Source organism: Belonocnema kinseyi, chromosome 5 (assembly GCF_010883055.1).
Source record: "Belonocnema kinseyi isolate 2016_QV_RU_SX_M_011 chromosome 5, B_treatae_v1, whole genome shotgun sequence".
Taxonomy (NCBI): Eukaryota; Metazoa; Arthropoda; class Insecta; order Hymenoptera; family Cynipidae; genus Belonocnema; species Belonocnema kinseyi.
In genome coordinates this window covers 84,043,991-84,054,708 of record NC_046661.1, presented here as the reverse complement: position 1 = coordinate 84,054,708, position 10,718 = coordinate 84,043,991, and the positions used below count along the sequence as shown (strand labels likewise).

Sequence of the window (10,718 nt, the reverse complement as noted above, 5' to 3'; positions counted from 1 at the left end):
AAAAAATTGAAAATATTGTCTATTATTAACTTATGCTGACTCTATATTTAATTAAATTTAGCAAACGTATATTTTAAATAAATTATTATTTCTTTTAACAGCCTTTTTGGTTATAAAAAAATAAAAAATAAAAAATAGACTGAATAGTTTTTAAAATATTATCTTTCTTTTTAGTTTAAATCATTATTTTTGCCAAATGTAATTAATTATTAACTCATTCCAAGTGAAACGTAGACCTGTAGTTGAAAGTTTTTGAAAAAAACTGCCCCCTTCTAGCACCATTCAAATGAAATATTATTAACATTAATAATAAATCGTTTAAACAATTAATTCTGATAACTGTAATTTATTATTGACCTCACCCTCATTATAAATTGGACACAATGTATATTATTTTAGAAAAAATGCAATTTTTCTACATTATTCTAAGAGACTATTATAAACAATATTAATAAATTGTTTAAACAATTATTTGTGTCATCATTATTTACCTATTACCTCAATATAATATAAAATTGGACAAAAGGTGAACAATTTTTGGAAAAACCGCAATTTTCTATCTCTATTCCGAAGGAAAATTGCCAAAAACAATAAATTGTTTAAACAATGAATTTAAACATTTAATTATCAGTTTGAAGTATAATCTTATGTATTAGAAACAATTTGTATTATAAAACCCAAAAAAGTCGTAAAAAGCACCAAAAACTGACAAAAACCCATTTTTTTCACTTATGGGAATTTTTAGGGACCCTATAAAACAGACTTATGGGGGTGGTATTTAAAAAGTGATATTTTATTTATACCTTATGGCTAATTAGAAGACAAAATTTTGAGTATCAAATAGATTCACCTAATATTGACGATTCTAAATGAAATTTACAAAAACATCTTTTTTCTACGGGAACGTGTTAATATTTATGGGGTTCGAGCCACCTCTAAAAATCATTTTTTTTTCTAAACAAAAAAGATGGATTTTTTTGTGGATTCTAACAAATTTCTGAAAGATATGCATTAAAAATTAGAAAAAAAATTTGAATGCATTTTTGTACCACCCTAATGCTGATAATAAAATTTTAATAAAATTTCAATCGATTTACAATCAAAGCTCTCTAATCCACCTGTTTGTACATCCTTATCATTTATCAAAGTGATTTTCACATCAGCTTTTAAAAGTAGGTTTTTCCTTCCTTTTGCTAAAGAAAAACTTTCAAAAAAGTGATCCACGATACAGGAATTCTCACTTGTAATCAATGATAAGAAGTGGAATCATCGATAATAGTTTCTTATCACAGTGATGGATCAACTTAAATAGAAATCTCGATAACAGTTAGTAGATTTTCTGTTCGATTATTGGTCGAATCTCACTTCAATTTTTACGATAATCTTAATAATTGGATCAATTTCCTCAATCCGAATTATTGAATTGTTTGGGTTATCGATAATAAAAATGACGAATTTTCTCAGTGTATTAATATTTATGATAATTTATCTCTTTGGTGAAATTAGCGGCCATGGCATGCTGATGGAACCTGTAAATAGAGCAAGTGCCTGGAGAAAAGGATATCGTTCGCCAATTAATTATGATGATAATGCTAATTACTGTGGTGGTTTTAATGTAAGTTTTTTTTATATTAAAAATTAAACATATTTTTTTGTTAATAATAATTCCAAAAATGTACCAAATGATACGAAATTCTTTTTAACAGATTTTGGAATTTTTCTTTTTATGAGAAAATTTTCTGATCAGGATGATACGGATTTCAAAATAAATTGCCTATCGTGAATTTTCATGAATAATTAAATTTTCATTACTAAATTATTAAGTGTTATTTAAATTTTTTAAGTAAGCTTTTAAAGATAGTTTTTTAATTTTCTCTTTTTTTTTAATAATTATTCAGTTTTGAAACAAAAATACTTTCGAAAGACACAGAGATTTTTAATTTAAAAAAAAATAATTTTCTACTAATTAATTGATTTTTTTATTAAATTATTAATTAAAAGGCAAAATGGCGAATTTTCTATCCGGAACAGTTCAAATGTTCATCAAATTTTCAACTAAAGACATATGATCTCAAATAATAGAACTTATTTACAACCACAAATAACTCATTTTGAACGGAATTCAAAAATTCAGAACCAAAAAAGTTGTATTTTCGACTGAAGAAGATGTTTTAAACAAAAATTTTCATTGTTTACCAAAAAAGATGGATTTTTAATGAAATTAAATAGTTGTCAATCAAAAAGTTGAAGTTTCAACTAAAAATAAATTTTTCAGCAGAAAGATTAATTTACTACCGAAAAAAAGAAGATTTTTAACCAAATTCAAGATTTCTGAAACAAAAAGCAAAGTTGAAGTTTTAACTAAATATAATTTAATTTTGAGGCATCAAGATTAATTCACTAACAAAAAAGACGAATTTTTAATGAAATTCAAGAATTCTTAAAAAATAAAGTTGAAGTTTCAACTAAAAAAAAAAATCGATTTTTAAACACAAAGATTAACTTACTACTAAAAAGACGAATTTTTAACCAAATTCAAGAATTTTGAACCAAAAAAGTTGCATTTTTAATTAAAAAAGAGGTTTTAAACAAAAAGATTAATTTACTACTAAAAAAGACAAATTTAAAATAAAATTTAAGAATTATCAACCCGAAATTTAAAGTTTCATCTCAAAAATAATTTTTTACACAGAAAGATAAATTTTCTACCAAAAAAGAAAGAATTTTTATAAAATTATTGAACTTCAAAAGCAAGATTACGAATGTTCTATACGAAACAGTTCAATTATAAAATGAAAAATATGTAATTTTTATTAAAAAAAAGTCAATTTTATAAAAAAGCGACGTATTCACAACAAAATTCCAGAACTCTCAATCAAAAAGTGGAATTTTAAACGAAAAGATTAATTTACTACCAAAAAACGAATGTTTAACCAGATAGTTAAATTTTAACAGACAGTTAAATTTTTACCGTAAAAAATTCCATTTTTGACTAAAAATGAAATAGGAGAATCTTCAACGAAAAATGTTCAACAAAAAAATACAACAAAAACATTGATTATTTACCTAAAAAAATGAATTTTTACCAAATTCAAGAATTATCAACCAAAAAATCGAATTTTCAAGTAAAAAAAGTTGAATTTTTGAGAAAGAATTTTTATTAATTTTTAAAAAAGCGATACAACTTTAAAACCTATTTTTTACCCAATTAAGGTAAGTTTTTAAACAAACAAAAATTCATTTGATTTGAAAATCGTTTGAGACAAAAATGATTTTCATCCAAAACAGTTTTCAATAACAAAAAGAAAAATTTCTAGCGAAAAAAAAACGAATTTTTAAGAAAATTCAGCAATTCTCAAACAAAAAGTTAAATCTAAAAAAATGGTTTAAAGAAGTTTAATTTACTACCAGAAAAGATGAATTTTCAATAAAATTCAAAAATTCTCAATCAAAAAGTTAAATTATTAAATAAAAGATATGAATTATTAAACAAAAAGTTTAATTTACGACAATAAGACGAATTTTCAATCAAATAACTTCTTAACCAAACAGATCAGTTTTTTAACAAAAATTTTAATTTTTGAAACAATAAGCTCAATTTTTCGGAAAAATTATATTTTTTTGATTTTGAAGCAAGTAGTTTAACTTTCAAACATAGTTTCTATATTTTTGATTAAAAGATTAATTTTTTACCCAAAATAATAATTTTGTACCGAAAAAAAAACGAATTTTTAACAAAATTTAAGAATTCTCAACTCCAAAGTTAAATTCTCTACTAAACTAGCTTACTTTTCAACAACGAAAAACCGAACTTTTAACCAAATAGTTAAATTTAAAAAAAAAAATTTGAATTTTTACTTTAAAAAATACAATTTTTGTTCAAAAATGTTATAGGTGAATCTTCAACCTAAAAATTCATTTTTAGAAAATAATTTCGACTTTCAAACCTAGTTGGTTATCTTTTAACCAAAAAGATGAATTTTCAAACAAAAAGATTGAGTTTCTACCTAAAAAAAAGGATTTTTAACTAAATTCGAGAATCTTAAATCAAAAAATTGAATTTTGAAATAAAAAAGTTGAATTTTTAAAAAAGAAATTTTTATTTCATTTTTAAGAACGTAGTTCAACTTTAAATCCTGGTTTTTAAATTTTTAACTACGAAGATGAATTTTGAAACAAAAAGATTAATTTTCTACCGGAAAAAAAACAAATTTTTAATAAAATTATAAAATTCTTAAACAAAAGTTTGAATTTTCAAATAAAAAATATGAATTATTAAACAAAAAGTGTAATTTACCATGTAGATGAATTTTTGAAAAAAGATATTAATTTTTGAAACAATAAGTTTAATTTTTTAGGATTTTTTTAAAGCTAATAGTTCAATTTTTAAAAATAGTTTTTAAATTTTTAACTAAAACGCTTAATTTTTAAACAAAAAGAATAATTTTGTACCTAAAAACACGAATTTTTAACAAAATTCAACAATTTTCAACCAAAAACTTGAATTTTTAAGCAAGAAAGAAATCTTTTAATTTTTAAGAATAGTTTAACTTTAAAACATATTTGTTTAATTTTAAACCATAAAGATAAATTTTTGTTACAAAAATATTAATTTCCTACCGAAAAAAATGAATTACTAACAAAGTTCAAGAATTCTGACACCAAAATTTGATTTTTCAAGCAGAAAAAATGAATTTTTAAACAAAAATTTTAATTTGCTACCAAAAAAGGCGATTTTTGAAATCAAATTCAAGAGTTTTCAAACAAAAAATTAGATTTTCAATTGCAACTAAAAAATAAATGCATTTTAAACAAAAATTTTAATTTACTACTAAAAAGACGAGTTTTCAATCAAATTCAAAAATTCTCAACCAATAAGTTTAATTTTTAACTAAAAAGGTAAATTTGAAAACAAAAGGATTAATTTGCTACCAAAAATGACAAAGGTTGAAAAAAATCAAGAATTTAGAACCAAAAAAGTTTAAATTTCAACTAAAGAAGAAGTTTTAAACAAAAAGGTTAATTTTTTACAAAAAAAGACGAATGTTCATTAAAGTTGAAAAGTTTTCAACCGAAAAGTTTAAGTTTTAACTAAAAAATCAGTTTTTAAGCTAAAAGGTTTATTTTATACCGGAAAAAAAAACGAATTTTTAATAGCACCCTCAAATATTTCAATTTTTTAAAAAGATTTTTATATGCCTGAAAATCTTTTTATTCTCTTTAAGATTTTTCGGAATCTTTAAAAATAGGATAAAATCTTTGAAATTCTATAGAATTCCTTAAATTTGAAATCGATTGAAAAATCTTGGGGTTTTAAAATAGCCTCAAACATTTCAAATTCTTTTATGTCTTTTGATATCCCTTGAAATCTTTTTATTTTCTTTAAACATTTTGGGAATCCTTAGAAATGTTCGTTCAATTATATAATTATGATGTTAAAAATACTATTGTTTTAATTAAAATTAATTTTTTAACTATTTTAAATGGAAATTCATACTTTTGATATCAAATTGAACTATTCTGTAGGAAATTAATTTTCAACAAACTATTTTTTGATGGAAAATCTGCTATTATATTTTTGATTGAGAATGCATATTTTTTGGCTAAAAATTTTATTATTTAGTTGCAAAATTAACTAATTTGTTAACATTTATAAATTATTATTAAGAAATAATTCTTTATGATGCAATTAAATCCAACTTTTGGGATAGTTAATTCAATTTTTTGTTTAAAAATGGGCTCTTTGTGAAAAACTAATGTATTTTAATGAAAATTCGTATTTTTTTGGTAGAAAATTAATGTTCTTAGTTCAAAATTTTTAATTTTTTGTTGAAAAATATATGTTTAAAGGTTTAACTGTCTTGTTAAAAAAATCTTTTTTAGTTGAAGATAAATTATTTCAATCCAAAATGTATCTCTTTATTTACTAATTCAACAATTCTTAGTTTAAAGTCTACTATTTTATTTTTGTTTGAGAAATCATATTTTTTAGTTGAAAATTTTATGTCATGGTCAATGAATGAAATAATTTGTTGAAAATTCAACAATTTCTTTTCAAGATTCATTTTTTGCCGATGCAAATTCAACTGTTTCGTTTAAAATTCGTCTTTTTTGTCTTGAAGATTCAAAAATAGAGTTAAAATTTTCTTCATCCTGACTTAAGAATTCTTTTTTGTTAAAAACTCAACTCTTCTGATAAAATTCTCTTTTTGGTTTAAGAATTCATCTCTTTGGGGAAGTTAATCTTCTTCGTGAAAAATTAATCTTTTTGGTTAAAAATTTAACCACACAGTTGAAAATTTTAACATTTTGTTGAAATTTCTTTTTTATGAAAACTAACTTTATTTGTGTTTTAAAATGATTTTTATTAAATTGTAGATTTATTTTCAATCAGATCTTTTCACAATAAATTGATAGGTACAATACGCTATGAATAAAGGAAAATGCGGATTTTGTGGGGACGATTATTCAATAGAGGCACCGAGACCAAATGAAAATAATGGATATTACGGAAAAGGTATCATAGTGCGAAGGTAAATTTATTTTATCACCTATTTTATTACATTTATTTTTAAAAACAATGTTTAGTTTTAAAATTTTCTTGTTAGCCTTTAGAGCTGAAGTCAAGATCTATTAACATAAACATGCGATAAGTAAAATAGAACTCTTTAAACAAAGTAGAGCACCTGAACTCGATTCGTAACAGGTGTGAAAATTAGCAAATTACACCATTTGAAATTTTGAAAAAAGAAATTAACTTTTTTTCAAAGAAATTGGAAAATTAAGTTCATTTATAAAAATTATGTTGCAGATATAAATCGGGACAAGATATCAACTTAGTTGTGGACCTCACAGCCAATCACGTTGGCTATTTTCAATTCTCGATTTGCCATTTAAAAAATTCTTCAGATTTGGAAACCGAGAAGTGTTTCAAAAAATATCCATTGACTCTAAAAAATAATAAGGACAGATATATGGTTCCAGCTAATTTTGTCGGATTAATAAAAATAAGAGCGACTCTTCCAAAAAATCTTACTTGCAAGCAATGTGTTCTCAGATGGCATTATCGTGCTGGAAATAATTGGGGAATTTGTCCAAATGGAACTGGAAAATTGGGTTGTGGAAATCAGGAAATTTTCAGAACTTGTTCTGATATTGCGATTGACTGAAAAATAAGAAAAATCCGTTTACAATTTCAATTTTTTTTAAAAGTGCTAATTCGATCACATTGGACGGTTCAAGATTCACTGAAATATTGTTCATGAGAAAAATCAGTACTCAAGTAAGAACTTCCCCTAACATTTTTTTAAAGCTCATATAGGAACAAAAGTACTAAAAAAGTTCCATTTTATTTCTTTTTCGAAATTTGTATGAGTGCTGATAGGATTTATATCCCCAAAAAGTAATGCTGAAATAGGATTAAAGTACCCAAAAAGTTCAAAATATGTTGCCTTTCTCTAGGACTTTTTTTAGGACAAAAGTACTTGAATGTTCCTACTTAATTCATTTAAAAAAAAAAGTTTAAAAGTCCTAATTCATTTTTAAGACAAAATAAATTTCTTTTTACTGCTTTAAAAATTTTCAGAATTGTTCTTCATAATTAAATTTTAAAATGTACTGCTAACATAGAACAATAGTACCAATAAAGTTCAAAATACGTATCTTTCTCCATGACGTTTTTAAGACGAAATCACAGGAGAATTCCTACTCGATTTTTTGTATTAAGACTTTTTTAGGACAAAAGTACTTAAGTAGTCCCACTTAATACTTTAAAAATATGTAAAACTCCTACTTCATTTTTAAGAAAAAGTTCTACATAAATTATATTTGAATGTTTTCAAGAATTTTATAACAGTTCTTGATAATTATCTTCCAAAAAGTACTGCTAAAATAGGACAAAAGTACCAATAAAGTTCAAAATATGTTTCCTTTCTCCAGGAATTTTTTTAGGTCAAAAATACTTAAGTAGACCCATTTAATTCTTTTAAAAAGTTCAAAAGTCTTAATTTATTTTTAAGACAAAATATACATAAATTGCATTTTACTACTTTAGAAATTCGTAGAGTTCTTGTTAATAATTAAATTGATAAAAATGTACTGATCAAATAAAACAAAAGTATCAATAAAGTTTTAAATGCGTTTCCTTTCTCCAGGAATTTTTCAGGGCAAAGACACAGGAGACGTCCCACTCGATTTTTTGTAGTAGGACTTTTTTAGGACAAAAGTACTTAAGTAGTCCCATTAAATTCTTTTAAAAAGTTTAAAAGTTCTCATTTATTTCCAGACAAAATACTACATAAATCCCAATTTACTGGTTTGGACATTTTTAGAATTGTTCTTAATAATTATTTTTCAAAGAAAATTCTACTAAAATAGGACAAAAGTACCAATGAAGTTCAAAATACGTTTCCTTTATCCAGGACTTTTTTAGGACAAAAGCGCAGCAGAATCCCTACTCAATTTTTTGTAGCAGCACTTTTTTAGGACAAAAGTGCTTAAGTAGTCCCATTTAATTCTTTGAAAAAGTTTAAATGTCTTAATTTATGTTTAAGAGAAAATTCTACATAAATTGCATTTTACTGATTTAGAAATGTTTATAATTGTTCTTCATAATGAAATTAAAAAAAATGTACTTCTAAAATACCAGTAAAGTTCAAAATACATTTTCTTTCTCCAGGACTTTTTTTAGGACAAAAGCAGAGAAGTTCTACTGGATTTTTTGGAGTAGGACTTTTTTAGGACAAAAGTACTTAAGTAGGCCCACTAAATTCTTTTAAAAAAAAAAAGTTTAAAAGTCCTAATTTATTCTAAAGACAAAATACTACATAAATCCCAGTTTACTGCTTTCGAAATTTTTAGAATTGTTCTTGATAATTATCTTCAAAAAAAGTTCCATTGAAATAGAACAAAAGTGGTCATGAAGTTCAAAATAGGTATCATTCCGACAAGACTTTTTTAGGACAGAGGCACAGGAAAAGTCCCACTTGATTATTTTAGTATACCTTTTTTCGGACAAAAGTATTTGAGTAGTCCCACTCAATTCCATTTTACTTGTTTTGTGATTTTTATAATAGTTATTGATAATTATCTTCAAAAAAAGTATTGCTATAGTAGGACAAAAGTACTAAAAAAATTCAAAATATTTTTCCTTTCTCCAGGACTTTTTTAGGACAAAGGTACTTAAGTAGTCCCATTGGATTCTTTTAAAAAGCTTAAAAGGCCTAATTTATTTTCAATACAAAATACTACATATATTGTATTTTACTGCTTTAGGAATTCTTATAGCAGTTTCTGCCAAATGTCTTCCAAAAAAGTACTGCTAAAATAGCAAAAAAGTACCAATAAAGTTCAAAATATTTTTCCTTTCTCCAGGACTTTTTTGGAACAAAAGTACTTAAATAGTCGCATTTAACTCTTCAAAATGTTTAAAATTCGTAATTTATTTTTAAAACAAAATACTACATAAATTGCATTTTACTACTTTAGAAATTTTTAGAATTGTTCTTAATAATTAAATTTAAAAAATATACTTCTAGAATAGAACAATAGTACCAATAAAGTTCAAAATACGTTTCCTTTCTCAAGGACTTTTTTAGGACAAAAGCACAGGAGAAACTCCACTCGATTTTTGTTGTAGGACTTTTTTAGAACAAAAGTACCTGTATAGTCTCACTAAATTCTTTTAAAAAAAAGTTTAAAAGTCCTAATTTATTTTTATGGCAAAATTCTACATAAATCTCAGTTTACTGCTTTAGAAATTTTTGGAATTATTCTTAATAATTACCTTCAGAAAAAGAAATAGTTCCTGATAATTATCTCCCAAAAAAGTACTGCTAAAATAGAAGAAAAAAACTAATAAAGTTCAAAATATGTTTCCTTTCTCCTGGATTTTTTTAGGGCAAAAACGCAGGAGAAGTCCTACGTGATTTTTTTTTAGTAGAACTTTTTTAAGCAAAAGTACTTAACTAGTCCCACTCAATTCTTTAATAAATTTAAAAGTCCTAATTCATTTCGGGGACAAAATTGCTACATAAATTCAATTTTACTGTTTTGGAAATGTTTATAATAATTCTTGATAATTATCACCGAAAAAAAGTACTGCAAAAATAGTAAACAAGTACCAAAAAATTCCAAAATGTGTAGTAGGATTTTTTTAGGACAATAGTACTTAAGAAATCCCACTTAATTCTTTTAAGAAATTCTAAAGTACTAAATCATTTTTGGGACAAAAGTACTGCACAAATTCCATTTCAATGATTTTGAAGTTTTTACAATAGTTCTTGAAAACTATCTCACAAAAAAACTACTGCAAATTTAGGACAAAAATACCAATAAGTCCCACTCAATTTTTTAGCAGAACTTTTTTAGGTGAAAATTATTTGAAAAGGTCCACTTACTTATTCAAAATTTTTTATGAATCCTTATTCCTTTTTGACAAAAAGGTACTACATAGGTTCCACTTTACTGTTTTCAAAATTTCTAGAAAATCTTCAAACGATGTCTATTTTGATCCGGACTTTTTTAGGACAAAAGTACCGGACAAGTTCCACTCGATTTTTCTTCATTTTTACAGGTACTAAATAATTTTTGGGACAATGGTAAAGTACCAAAAAAGATTAAAATATATACCGCTCCATTGGATAATATTTAGGGGAAAAGTACCACCTAATTTTTCTAGGAATTTTTTTAGTTAAAAGAACCAGAGAAGTCCCGTTCGA

General features: G+C 24.2%; 1 protein-coding gene across 1 annotated transcript; it reads left to right on the top strand.

The window, feature by feature from the left end:
* The first annotated feature begins 1,343 nt into the window (after nucleotides 1-1,343).
* LOC117173013 lies at nucleotides 1,344-8,514 on the top strand. The gene is made up of 3 exons (XM_033361359.1): nucleotides 1,344-1,615; nucleotides 6,418-6,533; nucleotides 6,812-8,514. Exons 1-3 carry the CDS (start codon nucleotides 1,448-1,450, stop codon nucleotides 7,167-7,169), a joined length of 642 nt encoding a protein of 213 aa, XP_033217250.1. The 5' UTR covers nucleotides 1,344-1,447; the 3' UTR covers nucleotides 7,170-8,514.
* Nucleotides 8,515-10,718: the final 2,204 nt, after the last annotated feature.

Excerpts from the sequence above, each read along its gene's own strand:
- LOC117173013 (XM_033361359.1), top strand. The coding sequence starts at position 1,448 with ATGACGAATTTTCTCAGTGTATTAATATTTATGATAATTTATCTCTTT. Across the intron at positions 1,616-6,417 it reads ATTACTGTGGTGGTTTTAAT|GTACAATACGCTATGAATAA; the intron begins GTAAGTTTTTTT and ends ATAAATTGATAG. Across the intron at positions 6,534-6,811 it reads AAAGGTATCATAGTGCGAAG|ATATAAATCGGGACAAGATA; the intron begins GTAAATTTATTT and ends ATTATGTTGCAG.